Source organism: Xenopus laevis, chromosome 6S, assembly GCF_017654675.1.
Source record: "Xenopus laevis strain J_2021 chromosome 6S, Xenopus_laevis_v10.1, whole genome shotgun sequence".
Lineage (NCBI taxonomy): Eukaryota > Metazoa > Chordata > Amphibia > Anura > Pipidae > Xenopus > Xenopus laevis.
The window spans coordinates 1,967,080-1,993,512 of record NC_054382.1 but is presented as its reverse complement, the minus strand read 5'-3'; the positions used below and the strand labels follow the sequence as shown (position 1 = coordinate 1,993,512).

At 47.3% G+C, this 26,433-nt stretch overlaps 3 protein-coding genes across 5 annotated transcripts in view; all 3 read right to left on the bottom strand.

Moving 5' to 3' along the window:
* LOC108695511 (oocyte zinc finger protein XlCOF6-like) overlaps nt 1-8,319 on the bottom strand; it is an 80,541-nt gene extending 72,222 nt beyond the window's left edge. Inside the window, exon 1 of the mRNA XM_041568121.1 lies at nt 8,083-8,319. The gene's annotated coding sequence lies outside the window, so the exon portion shown is untranslated. The remainder of the gene's footprint in view (nt 1-8,082) is intronic.
* Nucleotides 1-26,433, bottom strand: part of LOC121395193 (gastrula zinc finger protein XlCGF57.1-like) — a 41,922-nt gene that overhangs the window by 9,867 nt on the left and 5,622 nt on the right. Inside the window, exon 1 of one of the 2 annotated variants that reach the window (XM_041568176.1) lies at nt 17,031-18,107. The exons of the other annotated variant lie outside the window; for it this stretch is intronic. The gene's annotated coding sequence lies outside the window, so the exon portion shown is untranslated. Of the gene's footprint in view, nt 1-17,030; nt 18,108-26,433 lie in introns of those variants that run through there. 2 annotated transcript variants of the gene reach the window in all.
* znf16.S (zinc finger protein 16 S homeolog) lies at nt 1,709-26,421 on the bottom strand. 2 transcript variants are annotated; one of them, XM_041567260.1, is made up of 5 exons: nt 26,285-26,421; nt 14,710-14,823; nt 14,178-14,294; nt 12,519-13,579; nt 1,709-4,169 (listed from the first exon to the last, which is right to left on the bottom strand). In XM_041567260.1, exons 1-5 carry the CDS (start codon nt 26,310-26,312, stop codon nt 3,366-3,368), a joined length of 2,124 nt encoding a protein of 707 aa, XP_041423194.1. In that variant the 5' UTR covers nt 26,313-26,421; the 3' UTR covers nt 1,709-3,365.

The following is a 26,433-nucleotide window of genomic DNA, read 5'->3' as shown; positions in this document are numbered from 1 at the left end:
AAGATAAATAAATAGGAAGGTCAGTGATCCCAATGTTATTAATAGGGAATAAAGATAAATATATAGGAAGGTCAGTGATCCCAATGTTATTAATAGGGAATAAAGATAATATATAGGAAGGTCAGTGATCCCAATGTTATTAATAGGGAATAAAGATAAATATATAGGAAGGTCAGTGATCCAATGTTATTAATAGGGAATAAAGATAAATATATAGGAAGGTCAGTGATCCCAATGTTATTAATAGGGAATAAAGATAAATATATAGGAAGGTCAGTGATCCCAATGTTATTAATAGGGAATAAGATAAATATATAGGAAGGTCAGTGATCCCAATGTTATTAATAGGGAATAAAGATAAATATATAGGAAGGTCAGTGATCCAATGTTATTAATAGGGAATAAAGATAAATATATAGGAAGGTCAGTGATCCCAATGTTATTAATAGGGAATAAAGATAAATATATAGGAAGGTCAGTGATCCCAATGTTATTAATAGGGAATAAAGATAAATATATAGGAAGGTCAGTGATCCCAATGTTATTAATAGGGAATAAAGATAAATATATAGGAAGGTCAGTGATCCCAATGTTATTAATAGGGAATAAAGATAAATAAATAGGAAGGCCAGTATTTTTTTCCAGTAATGGTGCAACCCTACCCCCCTCACACACAGCACAGAAATTCCAAATTAAGAATCAGAATTTCAGCTGCTAAAGTTACGAAGATCGTCTTTTCCTGCTAAATTTCGGCTGCTGCCTCCTCATGACAGAACTCGCCTCCAGATGACAGTTTTATCAGTGGAAATTGACTCCTCCTCCCAGTGACCCCGACTGGCGGCTCCCCAATTACTTGCGGCTCCCAGTGGCCTCACAGCAGGGGCAGGTTTCTCTGTAGATTTGGGGCAGGGGTTGGAGACACAAATACAGATTCAATCAGAACCTCCTGTCAGTCCTCATGGGGCACCAACCACAGCCCATATTTGGCACCTGGATAAACTCATTTCATGGTTGAGCTGTGAGTTCCCAGCAGCTTTTACATTTATACCTGGTTTATGGGTAAACAACAACTTGGCGACCCCTTCCTTATACCCCTTATAAATATATATATACTCTAAACCTTTGGCCTGAGGGAAGACCTAACTGATTCCAAAACCTTAGTTCTTGCTGCTGCCCAAAGTAGAAAAGGACAATCACATACATTTCATTATAACCTTCTTCCCTGTAATTCCCGATATCCCTCCGAGTTCTTTATTTCTACTTTTGATTAATCCACTGGTTTGTCCATCATTCCCCTTCCCACAGGGACATATCCACAGTCAACAGCTTGTATAGTGTCATTCCCAAATACTGGGGTACATGCAGTCACTTGCATCCAAATGATCTACTCATTACTCTATCCTTAGAGTAGAACTATTACTTACCTCCATTCTGACACGAGGAAGCTCAGGTGCCACGTCGCATGCCCCTAATCTAATGAAAGCAATAGGAATGTCGCATGTTGTCGCAGTGTGCATCTGACACGACTGTAGGATACGAACGTTGCATGTTGCGTCTTTATCTGACAGTCCTGTTGTGTCGGATGCAAACTGCGACAACATGCGACATTCCTATTGCTTACATTAGATTAGGGGCATGCGACGTGGCGCCTGCGCTTCCTCTTGTTGGATAGTTCGACCCTTAAGGTAAGTGTGGTGCACGAGGTAAGACATATATATTATATATATATATATATATATATATACAGTTGTTTCCTACATTCTGTACAAGCAAAAGGTTTCTTTCCGATGTGAATTCTTTGGTGAGTGTCAAAAATAAAGCGGTGTGAGAAGCTCTTCCTACATTCTGTACATGTCAATGGTTTCTCTCCTGTGTGAACTCTTAGGTGCGTGTAAAGAGTATAGCGGTGTGAGAAGCTCTTGCTACATGTCAATGGTTTCTCTCCTTTGAGATGTCTCTGGTGTTGCTCCATAATGTTAATGGTAGGGAAACATTTGTAGATGGAAAAGGTTTATTTACAGCTGGTGGTAGAACGGCCTCGCCTCTCTATCAGTCTGTACATGTTCAGCCGCTACATCGTTGATTTGGTGCCAGAATTGCAGCAGTCACACTGGTTCTGTACATTTCTGTACATGATTGAGCCCTTGGGGGGGGGGCAGCATTTGCACCAGGCCGATCAGTATGAGAACTTGTCACGATTCAATGGGAACCTGCTTTGGTCACACCTGGTACAATCTGGACTGTGATGGTCAGGGAAGTATCTGTGGCTCCCTATGAGGAAAGTCTGGGGTTGGAGAACACAACATACAAAGTGATAAACAAACACACAACTAATTCCATCTATTGTTTGTGTCATTAGTCACTGCCCGTGTGTGTAAATAAAGGATCCCATGCACAGGCCTCACATCCCCAGAGACTCTTCCAAAAACTACAATACCTTCCTCTCTACATTGGGGCCTCTATGTTTCTGTTTTTTGCCTTATTTTGTGATATTTTGCGTTTGTTTTTTATCCATTTTCTTCCCTTTTAGCTTCATCAGAGGCCGAGGTTACTCTCTGTCAGGCCACAGTCCTGTTGGGGAGTTCAGTGTAGCACCCTGTTCTGTAGGGCAGACCTAGCACCCTGTTCTGTAGGGCAGACCTAGCACCCTGTTCTGTAGGGCTGAGCTAGCACCCTCTTCTGTAGGACATACCTAGCACCCTGTTCTGTAGGGCTGAGCTAGCACCCTGTTCTGTAGGACAGACCTAGCACCCTGTTCTGTAGGGCAGACCTAGCACCCTGTTCTGTAGGGTGGACCTAGCACCCTGTTCTGTAGGACTGAGCTAGGACCCTGTTCTGTAGGGCAGACCTAGCACCCTGTTCTGTATGGCTGAGCTAGCACCCTGTTCTGTAGGGCGGAGCTAGCACCCTGTTCTGTAGGACAGACCTAGCACCCTGTTCTGTATGGCTGAGCTAGCACCCTGTTCTGTAGGGCTGAGCTAGGACCCTGTTCCGTAGGGCTGAGCTAGCACCCTGTTCTGTAGGACAGACCTAGCACCCTGTTCTGTAGGGCGGAGCTAGCACCCTGTTCTGTAGGACAGACCTAGCACCCTGTTCTGTAGGGCGGAGCTAGCACCCTGTTCTGTAGGGCAGACCTAGCACCCTGTTCTGTATGGCTGAGCTAGCACCCTGTTCTGTAGGGCTGAGCTAGCACCCTGTTCTGTATGGCTGAGCTAGCACCCTGTTCTGTAGGACAGACCTAGCACCCTGTTCTGTAGGGCGGAGCTAGCACCCTGTTCGGTAGAGCGGAGCGTAACCCATAGCTAGGGATCCATGCATCTCCCAAGGTCACAGAGAAGGCATTGTTCTCACATAACCAAACGGTTCTAGTGTAAGTGACTTTTTTTGTGGACTTGAAGGCTGATCTTTTGAGTGAAGCTTTTGCCACATTCTGTGCAGGTGAATGGTTTCTCCCCAGTGTGGATCCTCTGGTGCTGGCGGAGGTTGTGCTTGTGACTGAACCTTTTGTTGCACTCGGTACAGACAAATGGTTTCTCCCCTGTGTGAGTTTTCTCATGGACACGGAGGCTGCTACTTTGACAGAAGCTTTTCCCACATTCTGTGCAGGTGAATGGTTTTGCCCCTGTGTGAATCCTCTGGTGCCTGTGAAGGGCATCTTTCAATTGGAAGCTTTTGCCACATTCTGTACATGTGAAAGGTTTTAACCCCGTGTGCACATTCTGGTGGATGTGAAGGCTGCCGATCTGAGAGAAACGTTTGCCACATTCTGTGCATATAAAGGGGTTTTCCCCCGTGTGAATGGCCCGGTGACTGAGGAGACTGCTCTTGTGAGAGAAGCCTTTTCCACATTCTGTACAGGTGTATGGGTTTTCCCCGGTATGAATCCTGTTGTGAATCTGGAGGCTGGTTTTACGTGAGAAGCCCCTCCCACATTCGGCACAAGTGAAGGGTTTCTCCCCCGTGTGGATTCTGTTGTGACTGTGGAGGCTGCTCTTGTGAGTGAAAGTGGCGCCACATTCTGTGCAGGTGAATGGTTTCTCTGCTTTATGAACATTCTGGTGGGTGCGCAGGGTGCTCTGATCATAAAACGTGTTCCCACATTCAGTGCAGGCAAATGGTTTTACCCCCGAGTGAATCCTCTGATGAATGAGAGAAACGCTTCCCACAGTCCGTGCAGGTAAATGGTTTCTCCCCTGTGTGAATACGATTGTGACTGTGAAGGCCGCTCTTATGGGAGAAGCTCTTCCCACATTCCGTGCATGTGTATGGTTTCTCTGGGAGGGGGTCAGAAGGGGCACACGGGTGGCTAAGCAGATTCCCAGACAAGCATTTGCCACATTTATCACAAATAAAACCTGATGATTTACAGTTAGCTGAGCGTTCCTCATATGCACCCCCGAGTATCGGCTCCGTGTCTGTATCCAGGCAATCAGGGGGCTCCCAGCTTGCTCCATCATCAGACAAGCAGCAATCTAATCATGGGAAACATATGAAATGGGATGATCTGGCGGCTGCCATTTATACGCTGGTCTTGGTGCAAGAGCTCACATCATGTCTAAACATAAACTGCACACGTGTGAATGGGCCAACAGGACTCCCACATTTACTTTGTACATATAAAGAAAACAAGACTAAATATATTCAATACGCTCAGCCCTAGTATAAAGAAGAACATACGTGTGCACCGGGGCATCATGGGTAACACCTCTAGCATGTAGTGCTGCGTTTGTCTTTCATTCCAGCCATCTGTCTGCAAGGAGTTTGTATGTTCCCTACGTGTTGGTTTCCTCCCAAACATGCAGGCAGGTTAATATTGGCCCTAAAGTGTGTGCCAATGTGATAGGTAGATAGATTGTAAGCTCACTGGGACAGGGACTGATGGGAATGCTATAGGGACATTAGATTGTAAGCTCACTGGGACAGGGACTGATGGGAATGTGATAGGGACCTTAGATTGTAAGCTCACTGGGACAGGGACTGATGGGAATATGATAGGGACCTTAGATTGTAAGCTCACTGGGGCAGAGACTGATGGGAATGTATTAGGGACCTTAGATTGTAAGATCACTGGGGCAGGAACTGATGGGAATGTGATAGGGACCTTAGATTGTAAGCTCACTGGGGCAGGGACTGATGGGAATGTGATAGGGACCTTAGATTGTAAGCTCACTGGAGTAGGGACTGATGGGAATGTGATAGGGACCTTAGATTGTAAACTCACTGGGACAGGGACTGATGGGAATGTGATAGGGACCTTAAATTGTAAATGAATGTGGCTAAAATGTCGTATTTTCTATAGTGAACTTATTGCAGGAGGCTAAAGTTTGAGCTTGTCAATAGCAGCAATGATCCAGGACTTCAAACTTGTCACAGGGGGTCACCATCTTGGAAAGTGTCTGTGACACTCACATGCTCAGTGGGCTCTGATTGGCTGTTGAGAAGCTAAGCTTAGGGCTCGTCACTAATTATCCAGCAGAAAATGAGCTTCCCTGGCTGTAATATAAGCTGATGCTACAGGTTTGCTGATTATTTAATTCTGATGCTAATTGCACTGGTTTCTGTGCTGCCATGTAGTAATTATGTGTATTAATTACTAATCAGCCTTATATTGTGACATTTCTATTCTATGTGTACTGTATATTGTGAGTGGCTCCCTAAGCTCAGTAAGTGACAGCAGCACAGAGCATGTGAATCAGTGAATCAGCAGAAAAGAAGATGGGAAGCTGCTGGGGCATCTTTGGAGACACAGATCTTTACTGCTAAAGGGCTGTGGTTGCCTTGGGCTGGTACAGAAGCACAAAACATCATGTACAACATTTCTACCTACTTCTTTAGTTAGGCTTTAGTTCTTGTTTAAATGATGTGAAGTTCAAGTCAATTTTTAACTCACCCTCTTCGTCAGTGCGAAGAAAATCTTCTGAGTCGGATTCTTCTTCCTTTATCATTATCTTTATTATTTCCAGTTCCTTCTCTGGGGAACCTGCCAGTAAGTAATGGGCAGTGTCATGTAAAGCTGGGAGTAAGGAATTCTACTGGGAATTATGTCTGTGCCAAACTCAGTGTTTTCTTATTAACCCTGAATCTCTCTGTGGCACCTTATTAATAGAGAAACGTTACTCACCGGCCCCAGGAACGGGATCCATTTCCCTCTTTATTGTGTCCAGAGGATCCTCAGTGTCCGGCTCTTCATTCTCCCATTTCCCCTCTAACCTCCTTGTTTCCATCTCTGGAGAACCTGACAGCAAGGAACACAAACCCACCATATAAAGCTGCCTGTGGGGATCCCCCCTCTCATATCACTACAATAAATACATGTTGTACTGGGACCAGTTTATCCCCCAGTCCCACAGTCTCCCCTCTCTATCAGTCCCTGCAGCAGGATTAACCCCCAGTCTCCCCTCTCTATCAGTCCCTGCAGCAGGATTAACCCCCAGTCTCCCCTCTCTATCAGTCCCTGCAGCAGGATTAACCCCAGTCTCCCTCTCTATCAGTCCCTGCAGCAGGATTAACCCCCAGTCTCCCCTCTCTATCAGTCCCTGCAGCAGGATTAAGCCCCAGTCTCCCCTCTCTATCAGTCCCTGCAGCAGGATTAACCCCCAGTCTCCCCTCTCTATCAGTCCCTGCAGCAGGATTAACCCCCAGTCTCCCTCTCTATCAGTCCCTGCAGCAGGATTAACCCCCAGTCTCCCCTCTCTATCAGTCCCTGCAGCAGGATTAACCCCCAGTCTCCCCTCTCTATCAGTCCCTGCAGCAGGATTAACCCCCAGTCTCCCCTCTCTATCAGTCCCTGCAGCAGGATTAACCCCCAGTCTCCCCTCTCTATCAGTCCCTGCAGCAGGATTAACCCCCAGTCTCCCCTCTCTATCAGTCCCTGCAGCAGGATTAACCCCCAGTCTCGACCTCTCTATCAGTCCCTGCAGCAGGATTAACCCCCAGTCTCCCCTCTCTATCAGTCCCTGCAGCAGGATTAACCCCCAGTCTCGACCTCTCTATCAGTCCCTGCAGCAGGATTAACCCCCAGTCTCCCCTCTCTATCAGTCCCTGCAGCAGGATTAACCCCCAGTCTCCCCTCTCTATCAGTCCCTGCAGCAGGATTAACCCCCAGTCTCCCCTCTCTATCAGTCCCTGCAGCAGGATTAACCCCCAGTCTCCCCTCTCTAACAGTCCTGCAGCAGGATTAAGCCCCAGTCTCCCCTCTCTATCAGTCCCTGCAGCAGGATTAACCCCCAGTCTCCCCTCTCTATCAGTCCCTGCAGCAGGATTAACCCCCAGTCTCCCCTCTCTATCAGTCCCTGCAGCAGGATTAACCCCCAGTCTCGACCTCTCTATCAGTCCCTGCAGCAGGATTAACCCCCAGTCTCCCCTCTCTATCAGTCCCTGCAGCAGGATTAACCCCCAGTCTCCCCTCTCTATCAGTCCCTGCAGCAGGATTAAGCCCCAGTCTCCCCTCTCTATCAATCCTGCAGCAGGATTAACCCCCAGTCTCCCCTATCTATCAGTCCCTGCAGCAGGATTAACCCCCAGTCTCCCCTCTCTATCAGTCCCTGCAGCAGGATTAACCCCCAGTCTCCCCTCTCTATCAGTCCCTGCAGCAGGATTAACTCCCAGTCTCCCCTCTCTATCAGTCCCTGCAGCAGGATTAACCCCCAGTCTCCCCTCTCTATCAGTCCCTGCAGCAGGATTAACCCCCAGTCTCCCCTCTCTATCAGTCCCTGCAGCAGGATTAACCCCCAGTCTCCCCTCTCTATCAGTCCCTGCAGCAGGATTAACCCCAGTCTCCCCTCTCTATCAGTCCCTGCAGCAGGATTAACCCCAGTCTCCCCTCTCTATCAGTCCTGCAGCAGGATTAAGCCCCAGTTCCCCTCTCTATCAGTCCCTGCAGCAGGATTAACCCCCAGTCTCCCCTCTCTATCAGTCCCTGCAGCAGGATTAAGCCCCAGTCTCCCCTCTCTATCAGTCCCTGCAGCAGGATTAACCCCCAGTCTCCCCTCTCTATCAGTCCCTGCAGCAGGATTAAGCCCCAGTCCCACAGACAGTACAGGAGGAGGAGGAGGAGGAGGAGGAGGAGGGAAAATGACTTACCCAGTAGATGAGGCTGGAGATGTGAGTACAGGGGATGGGAATGTCAGGGACACAGTAGAAGGGAGTTACAGGGAGTTACAGGGAGCAGCAGGGGACAATTCTCAGTGAGTCAATTCTCAGTTACATTGTGAATGGGAGAAAACACTGACATATTTGAGCTCGGCCTCTGTGGGAGAAACTCTGTCCCAATCAGATTACATAACGAGTTCTGGTCCAGCCCAGGATATTTGTCCAATCAAATGCATGCTTTCATTCCACAGCTGTCACTCAATAAGAGCCGCCATATTTTTGGTGGGCAAATTAACCTTTTCCTCCAGTCTAAAGGCGGAATGAAAGAGAATGATGTGTCTGTAGCTGCCGGACTGGGAGAAAACATTTATGTACATTTATTTCATTAATCACAGAAACACAATAACAGCTTTTACTAAACTTCGGGGATTCCCTGATGGCTGTAAAATCTGGATTCAGCTGAGTTTGTTTTATCTTTCCCATGAAAGTAAAGTTGCCCTTTAGCTGTGAGATCTTTCAAGAGACCTTGCTTATCTTAAATTGTTACAGTAGTATCTCAGTGCAGGTGCTGAGTATTCTGTACTCTCTGCCATAAAGTCAGAAACGCTTATTAGTTACAAATGTATCTCAGTGCAGGTGCTGAGTATTCTGGGCCCTCTGCCAAAAAGCCTCTTATTTAATTAAGTTTTAGAAACTCTGTATATTTTTCTGGCTGTTCAGTGGAGAAGATCAAAGAGAAACTCAAAACGTTTCAGTAATAATCGGGACTGTGGGCTGAGCTGTTGAAAACGGGACTGTCTGACAGTTGAGAGTTTTGTACATTGATTAGTTCATACAGTTCTTGTCTAATGGGCTTTTCAGACTGGTCCAATAGAGACTTGGCCTTACACAAACCATAGTTTCCCCCACACATGGCGACCAATAAGAAACCAGTCCCTTCCTTCATATGAGTTGAGAAACCCAATTATCTTGTTCTCCCCATCAGAGATGAATATAATCCCTTAATCTTCACATTGAAACCATCTTTTTATTTTCACTGCTTTTTCCATGTCTTTAGATTCTCTTCTTTCCACACTGAGCAACGTCTCAACCCAATAGGAACCAACAGATTTGAGCATTTCTTTACTGGATCTACTTATTCATCTCTCTCATTGGCTGAGGGCTAAGTGCTGTTGGACAGGGGCCTCCAAGAGAACCAATCAAGAGCCACAACAAGTACATGACAAGTGTGTTACAGTAGCGACACATAAAGCTTTGTCATAAAGTGTCGTTGGCTGATAACCAATATGGCCACGGCCTCCAACATCTCCTCTGGGACATTAGCAGCTCACTCCACCCTTCATATGACTCAAAGGTCTTTTGTCTCTCTTATTTTTCTTCATTTCTGAAAAGCACATTCATTTGCCCTTAAAATACTGCAACTCATCTGCCCTTGTTAGTGTTACTGGCACTTTAAAGGAGAACTAAAGCCTAACTAAAGAAGTAGGTAGAAATGTTGTACGTAATGTTTTGTGCTTGTGTACCAGCCCAAGGCAACTACAGCCCTTTAGCAGTAAAGATCTGTGTCTCCAAAGATGCCCCAGTAGCTCCCCATCTTCTTTTCTGCTGATTCACTGATTCACATGCTCTGTGCTGCTGTCACTTACTGAGCTTAGGGAGCCACTCACAATATACAGTACACATAGAATAGAAATGTCACAATATAAGGCTGATTAGTAATTAATACACATAATTACTACATGGCAGCACAGAAACCAGTGCAATTAGCATCAGAATTGAATAATCAGCAAACCTGTAGCATCAGCTTATATTACAGCCAGGGAAGCTCATTTTCTGCTGGATAATTAGTGACGAGCCCTAAGCTTAGCTTCTCAACAGCCAATCAGAGCCCACTGAGCATGTGAGTGTCACAGACACTTTCCAAGATGGTGACCCCCTGTGACAAGTTTGAAGTCCTGGATCATTGCTGCTATTGACAAGCTCAAACTTTAGCCTCCTGCAATAAGTTCACTATAGAAAATAGGACATTTTTAGCCACATTTATTTTAAGGGGTTAGTTGTCCTTTAAATCACATTATCAGCCGCTAGTAACCACACGTCACATTATTTGTTTGGGCCAAAACAGAAATCCGGTCACAGTGGCAGTTGCGGGATCAAAGGTACAAATAAGAGGAGGAATAGGGGAATTGGGGGAACAGAGACGGAATGTAAGAGAAACAGAGACTGATGGGAGTTTGAGTCCAGGCGCCACAGAACTAAACACAAGTCAGACATTGTCTATAGTAGAAACATGAGGCCGAGGGTGTTGGAGAAATAAACAATAAGGAGGATTGTGAGGCCAGACTTGTACCAATCACATTCCTTCCCTCCCAGGCGCCTGCTTAGCTCTAGTGTCGCTCTTACTCTGCTTTCAGTTAAAGGGGATATTAACCTGCTCTATGGACTGAATAGATAAACTGACGGCAGACAGACACAAGGTGGGGGGTTGTAATACAGCGCAGGATATTTTGTAGCCAGAGCTTTTCTTTGTCACATTATAGATCCTTAAAGTGATTCTGTCATGATTTTTATGGTGTTGTTTTTATTTCTAAATGACACTGTTTACACTGCAAATAATTCACTGTACAATATAAAATGTCATTCCTGAAGCAGCAAGTGTATTTAGTTGTAATATTGGTGTGTAGGTAAATCTCAGCTCATTTTGCCTGGTCATGTGATTTCAGAAAGAGCCAGCACTTTAGGATGGAACTGCTTTCTGGCAGGCTGTTGTTTCTCCTACTCAATGTAACTGAATGTGTCTCAGTGGGACCTGGATTTTACTATTGAGTGTTGTTCTTAGATCTACCAGGCAGCTGTTATCTTGTGTTAGGGAGCTGCTATCTGGTTACCTTCCCATTGTTCTGTTGTTTGGTGGCTGGGGGGAAAGGGAGGGGGTGATATCACTCCAACTTGCAGTACAGCAGTAAAGAGAGACTGAAGTTTATCATTGCCGGTAAATTTGTATTACTGGCCCGGCCTTGGAAAGTGTTTTACCGGCTAAAATACCGGCCGGGTGGCAACCCTAAGCGCAAGCAGAGTTTTCGGTAAGTTATTTCTGAATAAAGACTTTGCGATTTTAAAGCTTAATATGTGTTGGTGTTTTTTTTTCATAGTGTATTTTTTTATGTTACTGGTCCTTTAAGCATATTGTGCAGATCCAATGGGGTGTAGGGAACATTTAGAGCAAATTCAATGTAAATTCTGGGCAAGGGGTTATCCTGTAATAATGATATTGTGATGTCGTCTGCATATTCTGATGTTGCTGAACTGTATTCTTTACTCGAAGATCAAATAAAAAGGCCGCCGCCCTCATTGGCTTCAGGTGACATAAACAAGGGCCAAACCATTGACTTTCTTGGGAAAACGCAAAAATGTGTCGCCCCAATGTAAATCCTTTATAGATATGAGAGACGGGGGTGATTAGATCACTAGTGACATCACTTCTCATATTGAAGCTCTTCATTATCCTTGCGGCTCCTGTATATACAGTATATACATTATATATATATATATATATATATATATATATATATATATATATATAGGATGGACCACTCTAAAGATAAAGGACAGAGTATTACAATATAGATCCTCAATAAGGGCAGAGACACACTCAGATTCTGCGACAAATCTCCTCGACTTTGGAGCGACTACAATGAAAATTGCCGGCGGGGGTGGCACTTGGAGCGCTTTGTTTTCCAAAGCCGTCTGAAGTTTCCTCGTGAGGCAACTTCGGGCGACTTTTGAAAACAAAATACTCCAAGTGCCACCCCCGCCGGCAATTTTCATTGTAGTCGCTCCAAAGTCGAGGAGATATGTTGCAGGGTGACTAATCTCCCCGAATCTGAAATCATCAAATGAATCATAAGCTCATGTGGTTTAACCTGCCCCCAACCCTGGCTCTGATTCTGGACCTCCAGCTCGGAGGCTGCTCTCCTTCTCAGGCTCAGGCTGGGTAAGAGAATCCAGTCTCCACTCCAGAACTTATCCATGAGCTCCGATTCCCTGCACTTCCTGTTTGGGGGCTGTTCTCTTTCCCATGTGCTGCAAAGCAATGGTTGGTCCCACTGCAGGTAATGGGGAGCAGTGTAAAGCAGTTTGTGGGAACGTGGGATCCCCTCACGTGGCCAAAGCTCCATTAACCAATTGAATGCACAACAGAGACCACATTTATGTAAAACCCTTCAAGGAACAGGAAGTACAAAACAGTTGCTTATTTTCTAGGACAAACCGTATTTGGAATGATTGTGGCTACACATTTATTGTACATTAGTCCAATAATCCTTTTAAGTCCTTTTTTTAAGCCCCTTTGTCCCCATTTTAGTTCTCTTACTTTGTTTGTCTCTCTTGTGCGTTTGCTTGTGGTAGTGAAAACTGCTGTTTAGCGAGAAGCTTTTCCCACACTCGCTGCAAGTGAATGGTTTCTCCCCCGTGTGCACAATCTGGTGCTTGTGGAGGGTGCTCTTCAGAGAGAACATCTTGCCACATTCTGAGCAGCTGAATGGTTTCTCCCCCGTGTGGATCCTCTGGTGGCTGCGGAGTCCGTCTTTGAAGGTGAAACTCTTCCCACACTCGGAGCAGCTGAATGGTTTCACCCCAGTATGAATCGTCTGGTGCTTAATGAGGTTGCTGCTTTGATAATAACTTTTGCCGCATTCTGTGCATGTGAAGGGTTTCTCCCCTGTGTGAATTCTCTGGTGCCGGCGTAGGGTGTCCTTTAGGGTGAAACCTTTGCCGCATTCTGTGCATATAAAAGGTTTCTCTGCTTTGTGCGTGTTCTGGTGTCTGCGAAGCGTGCTTAAATCAGAGAAAAATTTCCCGCACTCCATGCAGGCGAAAGGTTTCACCCCCGTGTGAGTTCTCAGGTGAGCGCGGAGGCCGCTATTGCTGGAGAAGCGTTTCCCACACTCGGCGCACACGTAAGGATTGTCCCCGGTGTGAATTCTGCTGTGTAACTGCAGGCTGCACTTCCGCGAGAAACTCTTCCCGCATTCTGAGCAGGTGAATGGTTTCTCCCCGGTGTGAATTCTGTGATGCAGCTGAAGGCTGTTCCTAAAGGAGAAGCATTTCCCACATTCGGTGCATTTGAAGGGTCTCTCCCTGGGAAGAACTCCATTGTTTTGGTGTCTCTGCTGTTGACTGTACCTGCTGCTTGTGATCTTGTGCCCGGCGCAGGCATAAAGGTGAGTGTGAAGGTCGCTGTGCTGGGAGAAACTATTCCCACATTTACTGCAGATAAATCCTGATGCTTCTGAGCCCACCGACCAATCCTCTTGCCCCGTGTCTGACCCACGGCTTGACTTTGTGGCTTCTCTTTCTTCTTCACTGACGATCAATAGTCCGGTGGCCAGAGAACTGGAGGCCCCAGTGGATTGTGGGACATCAGAGCTGCAATGGTTAAACCGTGGTCTGGAATCCTCCCAGTTCTCCTCATCACTCCAGCAATTGTCTAACGGAATAAACAATGAGATTCCCATCCAATTATAACAGGGACAATACCAGACTTCACACACTGTGGGGCCCCTGGAGAGATTGAGGGACACGGGGCAAATCTGAATTAGTACAGCCCCCCCCCCCACTGCCCTTCTTTACCCTAAAACTACAATTATTCATGTGACATGGGGGCGGAGCTGGGATAGAGAGAGGCGGGGCAATCAACCAGGTGATCTGGGGCAGGGCCAAACCAACTGGGCAACCTGGCCGGCCACCAGACTCCCCCAATGTCTGCGCCTGAACTCAAACAGAGGGGAGAGACAGAAGGGAGGGCAGAGTGATGGGGGGGGGGCAGCGGAGGGAACACAATGACTGGGGGTCAGTATAAGACACATTAACAGGCACCTGCCCAACGCCCCATATTTGTACCCCATGCAGGTGCCTCTTCTGCCGACCCCAAGTTCCCTGATCTGTGGTGTAAATACAGCTCAGTGTCCCTGCCCTGTGTATAGAACCAATACATTCAGTATTTCTGTGTATCAGCCCCTCACCTTTCTACTCATTTACTCTGCACCTGATTTATGTGCAACACAAACTCCTTACTGACTCCTTACCCCAATCACTAAATGTAACCGCTGATCTTCTTGCTGCCGAGTTCCCTTCATCTTCTGAGTCTGGATCTTCCTCCTTTATCTTTATCTGTAATATTTCCAATTTCTCCTCTGGAGAAGCTGCCAGTAAGGAAGAGACAGGGGTGAGTAAAGCTGGGTGTAAGGAAGAGACAGGGGTGAGTAAAGCTGGGAGTAAGGAAGAGACAGGGGTGAGTAAAGCTGGGAGTAAGGAAGAGACAGGGGTGAGTAAAGCTGGGAGTAAGGAAGAGACAGGGGTGAGTAAAGCTGGGTGTAAGGAAGAGACAGGGGTGAGTAAAGCTGGGAGTAAGGAAGAGACAGGGGTGAGTAAAGCTGGGAGTAAGGAAGAGACAGGGGTGAGTAAAGCTGGGAGTAAGGAAGAGACAGGGGTGAGTAAAGCTGGGAGTAAGGAAGAGACAGGGGTGAGTAAAGCTGGGAGTAAGGAAGAGACAGGGGGGAGTAAAGCTGGGAGTAAGGAAGAGCCTTGGTATCTTATTAATAGAGAAACGTTACTCACCGGCCCCAGGAACGGGATCCATTTCCCTCTTTATTGTGTCCAGAGGATCCTCAGTGTCCGGCTCTTCATTCTCCCATTTCCCCTCTAACCTCCTTGTTTCCATCTCTGGAGAACCTGACAGCAAGGAACACAAACCCACCATATAAAGCTGCCTGTGGGGATCCCCCCTCTCATATCACTACAATAAATACATGTTGTACTGGGACCAGTTTATCCCCAGTCCCACAGTCTCCCCTCTCTATCAGTCCCTGCAGCAGGATTAACCCCCAGTCTCCCCTCTCTATCAGTCCCTGCAGCAGGATTAACCCCAGTCTCCCCTCTCTATCAGTCCCTGCAGCAGGATTAACCCCCAGTCTCCCCTCTCTATCAGTCCCTGCAGCAGGATTAACCCCCAGTCTCCCCTCTCTATCAGTCCCTGCAGCAGGATTAACCCCAGTCTCCCCTCTCTATCAGTCCCTGCAGCAGGATTAACCCCCAGTCTCCCCTCTCTATCAGTCCCTGCAGCAGGATTAACCTCCAGTCTCCCCTATCAGTCCCTGCAGCAGGATTAAGCCCCAGTCTCCCCTCTCTATCAGTCCCTGCAGCAGGATTAACCCCAGTCTCCCCTCTCTATCAGTCCCTGCAGCAGGATTAACCCCCCAGTCTCCCCTCTCTATCAGTCCCTGCAGCAGGATTAAGCCCCAGTCTCCCCTCTCTATCAGTCCCTGCAGCAGGATTAACCCCCAGTCTCCCCTCTCTATCAGTCCCTGCAGCAGGATTAACCCCCAGTCTCCCCTATCAGTCCCTGCAGCAGGATTAACCCCCAGTCTCCCCTCTCTATCAGTCCCTGCAGCAGGATTAACCCCCAGTCTCCCCTCTCTATCAGTCCCTGCAGCAGGATTAAGCCCCAGTCTCACCTCTCTATCAGTCCCTGCAGCAGGATTAACCCCCAGTCTCCCCTATCAGTCCCTGCAGCAGGATTAACCCCCAGTCTCCCCTCTCTATCAGTCCCTGCAGCAGGATTAAGCCCCAGTCTCCCCTCTCTATCAGTCCCTGCAGCAGGATTAACCCCCAGTCTCCCCTCTCTATCAGTCCCTGCAGCAGGATTAAGCCCCAGTCTCCCCTCTCTATCAGTCCCTGCAGCAGGATTAACCCCCAGTCTCCCCTCTCTATCAGTCCCTGCAGCAGGATTAACCCCAGTCTCCCCTCTCTATCAGTCCCTGCAGCAGGATTAACCCCCAGTCTCCCCTCTCTATCAGTCCCTGCAGCAGGATTAACCCCCAGTCTCCCCTCTCTATCAGTCCCTGCAGCAGGATTAACCCCCAGTCTCCCCTCTCTATCAGTCCCTGCAGCAGGATTAACCCCCAGTCTCCCCTCTCTATCAGTCCCTGCAGCAGGATTAACCCCCAGTCTCCCCTCTCTATCAGTCCCTGCAGCAGGATTAACCCCCAGTCTCCCCTCTCTATCAGTCCCTGCAGCAGGATTAAGCCCCAGTCTCCCCTCTCTATCAGTCCCTGCAGCAGGATTAACCCCCAGTCTCCCCTCTCTATCAGTCCCTGCAGCAGGATTAACCCCCAGTCTCCCCTCTCTATCAGTCCCTGCAGCAGGATTAACCCCAGTCTCCCCTCTCTATCAGTCCCTGCAGCAGGATTAACCCCTAGTCTCCCCTCTCTATCAGTCCCTGCAGCAGGATTAACCCCCAGTCTCCCCTCTCTATCAGTCCCTGCAGCAGGATTAACCCCCAGTCTCCCCTCTCTATCAGTTCCTGCAGCAGGATTAACCCCAGTCTCCCCTCTCTATCAGTCCCTGCAGCAGGATTAACCCCCAGTCTCCCCTCTCTATCAGTCCCTGCAGCAGGATTAACCCCCAGTCTCCCCTCTCTATCAGTCCCTGCAGCAGGATTAAGCCCCAGTCTCCCCTCTCTATCAGTCCCTGCAGCAGGATTAACCCCCAGTCTCCCCTCTCTATCAGTCCCTGCAGCAGGATTAACCCCCAGTCTCCCCTCTCTATCAGTCCCTGCAGCAGGATTAACCCCCAGTCTCCCCTCTCTATCAGTCCCTGCAGCAGGATTAACCCCCAGTCTCCCCTCTCTATCAGTCCCTGCAGCAGGATTAACCCCCAGTCTCCCTTCTCTATCAGTCCCTGCAGCAGGATTAAGCCCCAGTCTCCCCTCTCTATCAGTCCCTGCAGCAGGATTAAGCCCCAGTCTCCCCTCTCTATCAATCCCTGCAGCAGGATTAACCCCCAGTCTCCCCTCTCTATCAGTCCCTGCAGCAGGATTAAGCCCCAGTCCCACAGACAGTACAGGAGGAGGAGGAGGAGGAGGAGGGAAAGTGACTTACCCAGTAGATGAGGCTGGAGATGTGAGTACAGGGGATGGGAATGTCAGGGACACAGTAGAAGGGAGTTACAGGGAGCAGCAGGGGACAATTCCCAGCCTGTCAGTCAGTGAGTCCCTCACATCTCAGATGTATCCAGGATGTATATAAATTGAGAGTGAGTCACATGATCCAGCTCCGCCCCTAGTGACAGCAATAGGTCCCTCCTGAAAGACTGGAGATGAGGTTCAGCCCACTACAAACATCGACCAATGAACTGTTTGATTTGACTTTAGGGAGCACCACCATTTTGTCGGTGGGCGGAAGTCACCAAGCAGCAATAGGCGTGGCTTTGTACAGAGTGAGGGAGGAGTCAGAGCGGGAGAGAAATACTGTGCGATTTCTGTTCCTTCTGAGCCCACAATATACAAATGAGAATCTTGTAGGAAATTGAGGAATTGTCGTTGCTCCTGGTGCTCTGTTGTAGGGCACTGCTGTGTGACGTATCTTACCCTGTACTGACGGGATCTGTTATGCACAAAGATCCACATTACGGGAAGCTCATCAGACTTTTCCCTTTTCTTTATAAAACACAATCTTGTACTTGATGGGAACGAAGCTGCATAAATCCAAATCTTTATCTTATTTAAATATATTAGTAATGGGAGAACCCCGTAACCAGAAACCCCCATGTTGCAAGTGTTCCAGATATCAGATCCCATAGTTGTACCAACGGGAAAGTCTATTCCTGTATCAGGACAAACATTTCCATTAATTATAGTCTCATGTTGCTCTTGTATATTTCCCAGTACTCGCCTGTCTCAGTGCTGCAGTTCAGTCTCGCTTTATGGCAGGGATTCTACACATACACTGAGGATCAGAGTAATAAACACATGGTACAATTATTTGCCATTTAATATCCATATTTGTATTTATTACACCACTGCCTGGGATGTTCCTCCGATACCCCTGATATGTCCCCTCCTGGAGGCTGTAATCATGACAATAGTTTCTAATGGTGCAGCGATGGCTCCTGAAAACATACAGTAGTCTGCACCAATGCCACTTAAAGGATAAGTAAACCTTCCAAATAAGTGAATGTAAAATTGATGAGGGGGCTATTCTCAGCACCTTTGTAATTTACATTCATTATTTTATTTTAATTCCAAGATATTAAGGGATACATGTACTGTTAATATGAATGAATTGTGTTACAACAGCGCCACCTGCTGGTCAGTTTCCCACCAGTCTGACCAGCAAGTAGTCAAGGAAGTTGTCAGGAGAAAGAAAGAGGCTGATGTTCTTCTGCTTAGGAAAGATGCGAGAAAGGTTTCTAATTTTATTCCTTTTTAAATAAATAACATTTATTATGAATGTAAATTACAAAAGTGCTTAGAATAACCCCCTCATCAATTTTACATTCACTTATTTTTAAAGGAGAAGGAAACCCCCTGGGCGCAAAACCCCTCCCCCTGTGTTGCCCCCCTCCTCCCCCCTGGGCAAATTCCCCTAACATGTTACTCACCCCTCTGCGCAGGTCCTGTCCACGGAGTTCACAGTCGCCATCTTCTCCCACGTGCGTCTTCTTCCTGCTTTGACCGGAGTCTTCTGGCTCACGCGCAGTAGGAACAGTCACTGGTACGGATCTACTGCGCATGCGCCGAATGTCACAACGTTTTCACTTCGCTTTTCACTCCGTGACATTCGGCGCATGCGCAGTAGATCTGTACCGCTAACTGTTCCGAATGCGCATGCGCCAGAAGATGCCGGTCACAGCAGGAAGAAGACGCGCATGGGAGAAGATGGTGACTACCGTTTATCTGCTCCGATCACGGCTTTTCCCTTTCTCCCACAATCCCTTGTAGTCTCCAACATGGTTTCCTGTATCGTGGCCTGAAGCTCATCATGGAGATGTTTAAAGGTGGACACACAGGGACGATAAAAGTCTAAGGGGCAGATTCACTAAAGGACGAAGTGGTCAACGCGAGCGACTTTTCACCTGTGTTACTATCCACATGCGGCAATTCGCTAGCGAAAGAGACCGTTGCTTGCATTCATTCGCACGCCACAAATTCCGATTTTACTGGACGTTACCTCTTTCTCCAGAGTTGTCGTCACCACCTCAGACCATGTGAAGTCCTATAAAGCAGCGACGTCTTCCTCAATCTTCTGTCACTTACATCAGATCCTGTGAGCCGAACATGCATTAAAGTTCCAAAAACGCTGGCGACTTTTCCTTTTTTTGAAGCGGGATTTGTCTGAAAAAGTCCTGACAAACTTTTTTTGGGTCCAGACATTTCATATAACATATGGAACATTAATGTGACAGTGGGCTCATGTGTAGGGCATTATATTAACTCTCTTGTCTTTATTAAAGGGATACTGTCATGGGAAAACATGTTTTTTTCAAAACACATCAGTTAATAGTGCTGCTCCAGCAGAATTCTGCACTGAAATCCATTTCTCAAAAGAGCAAACAGATTTTTTTTATATTCAATTTAGATATATTGTCAGTTTCCCAGCTGCCCCAAGTCATGTGACTTGTGCTCTGATAAACTTCAGTCACTCTTTACTGCTGTACTGCAAGTTGGACTGATATCACCCCCCTCCCTTCCCCCCCAGCAGCCAAACAACAGAACAATGGGACGGTAACCAGATAGCAGCTCCCTAACACAAGATAACAGCTGCCTGGTAGATCTAAGAACAACACTCAATAGTAAAAGCCAAGTCCCACTGAGACACATTCAGTTACATTGAGAAGGAAAAACAGCAGCCTGCCAGAAAGCATTTCCATCCTAAAGTGCAGGCACAAGTCACATGACCAGGGGCAGCTGGGAAATTGACAATATGTCTAGCCCCATGTCAGGTTTCAAAATTGAATATAAAAAAATCTGTTTGCTCTTTTGAGAAATGGATTTCAGTGCAGAATTCTACTGGATCAGCACTATTAACTGATGTGTTTTGGAAAAAAAACATGTTTTCTCATGACAGTATCCCTTTAAGGTTCCCTGGACACGTGTAATAAAAAGTGGGAACTTCAAGCATTTGCACCATTTATAATAAAGACGTCCATACAACTTTAATTTACCCGCCGTATGCAAATTGACCAAGCGCAAGATCACTAGCGAATTATTGCTTTGCGGTGCGTATGAAGTGGTCGCTGGCGACGTGATTTAGTGAATCTGCCCCTAAGTCGGCTGCTTATTGGCCCGTGGATGAGACTCTCTGAGAGGCTTCCAGAACCGATATTTGGCCTGAAACCTGTCGGATATTGATCGAAACAGATGTAAAAATCTGGCCAGAGCTCCAACTACATCAGAACATTGACGCGCTCCTCGTCCAGCGACAGATCTTTAAATACGTGTCGATATTTCCTCAGTCTCCCGGAATTGCTGGAACTGAGAGGACTTGACATGTAGGACCCAGCAGTGGATTTGCAGATCTTTTCAATTTCTCATGCCGTTCCAGCTGCTGAATTCCCAGCCGTGTCTTGTGATCACATTGAGTGGACATTAAAGGTGATTAGTGGGAGGATGGGCTGTGTCAATGCACGTGCCCCCCTAACCCCAATGATATATTCCAGTTTAAATCTAAACATGTCACTATTATTTCATTCTCCCCGTGCCTCGGACGTCTTTACAGGAGCGACTTTCAGCCCGCGGATCAGTTGTGCGGCCATTAGATCTATAGAAGGAAATAATAAAGACGCGGCACCCATATCACATGTAAGCGTGACGAATACCGCCCCAGTTTATTTACACATGGGAAAGAAGCAAACGTGAATACAAGAGAGGAACGTGCCCCACATTTAAAGGCACCACCAGAGGGGCCTCCACCATTTCCGTACGTCTGGGCGTCCTGAATCCAGAGAGGCGGTTTTAGCGTCCGAGTGGCGGATTTTCCACGTAGATAAACACAAGGTTACGCGTTTGAGGGGGAGAGATCTGCATGCAACTAATACTCATAGTATTAAAGAGACGTTTCATTGGCAGACAGAGATTATAAATAATAAAAGCCTCGCGAGGCCTCGTCTGCAATATAATGTGCCCAGTGGGGCGACAAGTCACGCAAAGGACATAGTGGAACTATACAGCTCGACAGACAGACTAGAGAGAGTTCATGCGGGTTACACACAGGTAATATATATATATATAGCCAGGCCAGATCATGCTTAAAGGAGAACTAAACCCCTCATTGTGATAAGTCCCCACTGACCGCCCCCTGCACAATCTTACCCTTGAATTCTGCCCCCTCTAGAAATAGCGAACGCACATACAGACTGAGCGCAGCAGAGATCATGGGCGCCATCTTAATTTTTCAGTAATATTCATGAAGTATCGGCGCATGTGCAGTTGGAGCAATCGTCTGGTTCGCGAGGGAAGAGACGGAAATTGCCGAAGGGGAGGAAAAAGCAGCGCTGGATTTACATAGAGGGCCGTCGCCTCCCTTTTATTTGCTCATATTTTCATCATTGAGCAATGGGGATCGGTACAGTCAATTTACACAACTATTGTATCTCCTGCGTATCCCCAGTGTTTCTAAACTACGGATGCACCAAATCCACTTTTTTGGATTCGGCCGAACCCCCGAATCCTTGGCTAAAGATTCGGCCAAATACCGAACCGAATTTGCATATGAAAATTAGGGGTGGGTAGGGGAAACATTTTTTACTTTCTTGTCTTGATTTACCTCCCTGCCCCTAATTTGCATATGCAGATCAGCCTGGCAGAAGGATTTGGCCGAATCCTGCTGAAAAAGGCAGAATCCTGTCCGAATCCCGGATTCGGTGCATCGCTATTCTAAACCAATGTGGGTGTGGTTGGGCAACATGCCGCCCCCTAAAATCCTGCTGCCCTAGGCCCGGGCCTTGGTGGCCTCTCAACAAATCCAGGCCTGGGAAGAAGACACGAAGATTACAGAACAGAAGAAGATGGCGCCCATGAGTTCCGCTTCGCTCACTCTGCATGTGCGGTCGCTGTTTCTAGAGGGGAAAGAATTCAGGGGTAAGACTGTGCAGGGGGGGCTTATCACAATGGGGGTTTAGTTCTCCTTTAAAGGGATACGTTCACATTAAATGGGGATGCAGTGTCTTTCCCCAACGTGTGCAGAGCTGCATAAAGAAGCCACTAGGCATAATGTAATAGGATATACCTGTAACATTGCTGGTTTCCAGCTTTCCCATCCTCTGGAAAGCTAAACGGCTCTTGAGCTTACTAGAACGGGTCCTAGGGACCAGACTCTGCACCCTTTAAATAAACAGCTCCAAACTCAAAAAAGCCCCATTGGCTAAAAGCAGCTCCTAAATGTCACTTCTAAATGGCGGATTATAAGGAAGAAGCGGAGGGGCGACGATGGGGAGAAGCCGCAGCACATGAAGTACAGAGCGCAAGGAAAGGGGCGACTCCATTATCATCTCAATTATAAAATACAGCTACAAATACATATTGTAGGGAGTCGATCCAAGGAATAATCCATTTTACAAATGTCCCTGGGGGAGATTATTTTACCCCTTTGCGTCAATCGTCACACTTGGAATCAACTTATAAGATAAATAAGAATTACTTTAAAAAAGCTTTAAGTTCACGATTGCGACTTAATATTCGGGGGTTCCCCACTGGACGAGTTCAAGATTATTCCCATGAGTCAGCGCACGCCATACACGTCATTATAAAACACATTGATAAATTCACACTCACAACGGGTAATTACCATAATAAAAGCAAATGCTTCAGAAGATGAACTACAGACGGCAGGTGTAGTCCCTCCATTACTATCCCATCATGCTTAGGGACGGGCTAGCACGGCTACAGGAGGATTGTCGAGGCACATTTGCCCAGTTTGCCGATGGGTGGTGAGTAGGGTTGCCACCTTTTCCAGGAAAAAAATACCAGCCTTCCTCTATATTTATCTTTTTTCCCTATTAATAACATTGGGATCAACCATCGTTTTTACCGGCCAGGCCAGTAAAATAGCGGCCAGGTGGCAACCCTAGTGGTGAGGGATAGTGGCTGAATAGGTTTACACACACACACCTCTCTCCCAATCAGCCTGCGGCGTGAGCAAGTGGTGCCAACACGGACCCCCCACACGGAGGAGTTAAACATATGACGGTCAGGCTGAAATGCTACACCACCATGTTATCCTTTTACTGCGGTATTTCCCGGCAGCTCCACACTTATTGTCCTGGAACAGGTCCATCTCGTCGGGACCTCTCCTCCTACAATCTAAAAACATTCTAAAATATCTCATTTCTTTTTGATGGCCATACAGTACGGTGGTTGAGCTGAAACCTTTCTCACATTCTGGCCACAAAAAAAAGTTTCTCATCATCGTGACCCTTTCGCCATATCGTTTGCTACATTCGCCGTGGGTGGAAGGTGCCCCCCCCGTGTGAACGTTCTCATGGGCTGCTCTTAGGACAGAAACGTTTCCCACATTCGGTACACGTGAAAGGTTTCTCTCATGTGGATTTTCTGATGTCTATGTAGTGTATCCTTCACCGTGAAACACTTGCCACACTCATTACAGGTGAACGGTTTGGCCCCTGTGTGGGTGGTCTGATGCCTACGGAGGTGGCTCTTTTGCCGGAAGCTTTTCCCACACTCCGTACATGTAAAGGGGTTCTCCCCCGTGTGTATTTTCTCGTGTCTACGAAGGGTGTCCTTCAATGTGAAACACTTGCCGCACTCAGAACACGAGAAAGGTTTCTCTGCCTTGTGAATATTCTCGTGCCTGCGGAGAGTGCTCAGGTCAGAAAACAACTTCCCGCATTCGGAGCAGGTGAATGGTTTTACCCCTGTGTGAATTCGGAGGTGGGCGTGGAGGCTGGTGTTGTTGGTGAAGCTTTTGCCGCACTCTGTACATGTAAAGGGGTTCTCCCCTGTGTGAATTCTATGGTGAATGCGAAGGTAGCTCTTACGGGAGAAACTCTTGCCGCATTCTGTGCATGAGAAGGGTTTCTCCCCGGTGTGAATCCTATTGTGTATCAGGAGGCTATTCTTACATGAGAAACACTTGCCACATTCTGTACATTTAAATGGATTCTCGCCTGTGTGCAGTCGATCGTGTAAATGCAGGTAGCGCTTAGTAGAGAAACACTTCCCACACTTATCGCAGATAAAACCCGATGATTTGCTGCTTGCTGCGGATTCCTCATCCGTTCTGTGCTGCGCCTTCCCCGTAATCTCTTCACCCCCAGGTAACGGCTCCTTGTCTGGATCACTGGATTCTGCTGCACGTGAGCCACGTCTTGTCCACGGCCTGGTTGTGTCAGACTCCCACGTCTCTTCTCCATTCCAGCTCGTGTCTAGAAACAGAAACCACGGGAAGAGTCAAACATAAAAATACACAGAAGTAACACTGAGCAATGAAGAGAAAAAAATAAGTTGCCAAGCAACGAGCGTATGGGACGGAGTATGTAGCTGCTTACCCCAGTCATTAAACGCACCCGATGAGCTTTCCATTGGGTTTGAATCATATTCGTAATCTGGTTCTTCCTCCTTTATTTTTATCTTCAGTATTTCTGGTTCCTCCTCTGAAGAATCTGCCAGTAAGGAAGAGACAGGGGTGAGTAAAGCTGGGAGTAAGGAAGAGACAGGGGTGAGTAAAACTGGGAGTGAGGAAGAGACAGGGGTGAGTAAAGCTGGGAGTAAGGAAGAGACAGGGGTGAGTAAAGCTGGGAGTACGGAAGAGACAGGGGTGAGTAAAGCTGGGAGTAAGGAAGAGACAGGGGTGAGTAAAGCTGGGAGTAAGGAAGAGACAGGGGTGAGTAAAACTGGGAGTGAGGAAGAGACAGGGGTGAGTAAAGCTGGGAGTAAGGAAGAGACAGGGGTGAGTAAAGCTGGGAGTACGGAAGAGACAGGGGTGAGTAAAGCTGGGAGTAAGGAAGAGACAGGGGTGAGTAAAGCTGGGAGTAAGGAAGAGACAAGGGTGAGTAAAGCTGGGAGTAAGGAAGAGACAGGGGTGAGTAAAGCTGGGAGTACGGAAGAGACAGGGGTGAGTAAAGCTGGGAGTACGGAAGAGACAGGGGTGAGTAAAGCTGGGAGTAAGGAAGAGACGGGTGAGTAAAGCTGGGAGTAAGGAAGAGACAAGGGTGAGTAAAGCTGGGAGTTAGGAAGAGACAGGGGTGAGTAAAGCTGGGAGTAAGGAAGAGACAGGGGTGAGTAAAGCTGGGAGTACGGAAGAGACAAGGGTGAGTAAAGCTGGGAGTAAAGGTGGCTATACACGGGCCGATAAAAGCTGCCGACAGACCGTGTCAGCAGCTTATTGGCCCGTGTATGGGGCCCCCCTGACGGGCTTCACAGATCGAGATCTGGCCGAAAGTCGGCCAGATCGCGATCGGATGGGACAAAAAATCCAGTCGAATCGCGGCCGCATCTATTCGTTGATGCGGTCCCGTGATCCGACCGCCCATTGCAATTCGTTAGGATCCTATCGTTGGGCCCTAGGGACCACGATCGGATCAGACCGATATTGCCCACCTCAAGGTGGGCATATCGGGGAGAGATCCGCTCGTTTGACGACATCGCCAAACGAGCGGATCTCTCAGTGTATGGGCACCTTAAGGAAGTGCTTGTGTTAGATGAAAAATACTTCATACAGGCTTTATAGGGGATTTGGGCAAATCTTTTTATAGAAACAGAAGCTGCTCATTCGTCTGCACCTAATGAGTCTCAGCTGTACCCAGCCCAAGCCCCACCCACAAATACTGCCCCCCCAGCCCAAGCCCCACCCACAAATACTGCCCCATCATCACCCTCTGCCCCCAGAGAAAAAACCTCCAACTGTCACCTGCCCACCATACTGGGAATAGCTGGAGATTTGTTCCCTCTGTGGGTTCCAGGGGTGTGACCTTAACCCTGAATGTCCCCTAGAGAAAGGTTTCTAATTTTATTCCTAAGCAGAAGAACATCAGCCTCTTTCTTTCTCCTGACAACTTCCTTGACTACTTGCTGGTCAGACTGGTGGGAAACTGACCAGCAGGTGGCGCTGTTGTAACAAAATTCATTCATATTAACAGTACATGTATCCCTTAATATCTTGCAATTAAACATAAATAAATAATGAATGTAAATTACAAAAGTGCTTAGAATAGTCCCCTCATCAATTTTACATTCACTTATTTTAAAGGTTTACTTATCCTTTAATAAAGAAATGTTACTCACCTGCCTCTGGTGCTGAATCCTCTCCATCTTTTAATGGCGACTGATTATCCTCGGTGTCCGACTCTTCATTTTCTGATTTCACCTCTAACCTTAGTGATTCGGTGTCTGGAGAACCTGACAGCAAGGAACACAAACCCACCATATAAAGCTGCCTGTGGGGATCCCCCCTCTCATATCACTACAATAAATACATGTTGTACTGGGACCAGTTTATCCAATCAGGGAAACCAATTGGGCAGTTTGGGGGTCACAAGGTGCCATTT

Bases quoted from the DNA above. Each gene is read 5' to 3' on its own strand.
- znf16.S (XM_041567260.1), bottom strand. From the start codon at position 26,312: ATGGTGGGTTTGTGTTCCTTGCTGTCAG. The intron at 14,824-26,284 runs GTTCTCCAGACA...CCTTGCTGTCAG, and splicing joins TTTGTGTTCCTTGCTGTCAG to GTTCTCCAGAGATGGAAACA. The intron at 13,580-14,177 runs GTAAGGAGTCAG...TTATTCCGTTAG, and splicing joins GGTTACATTTAGTGATTGGG to ACAATTGCTGGAGTGATGAG.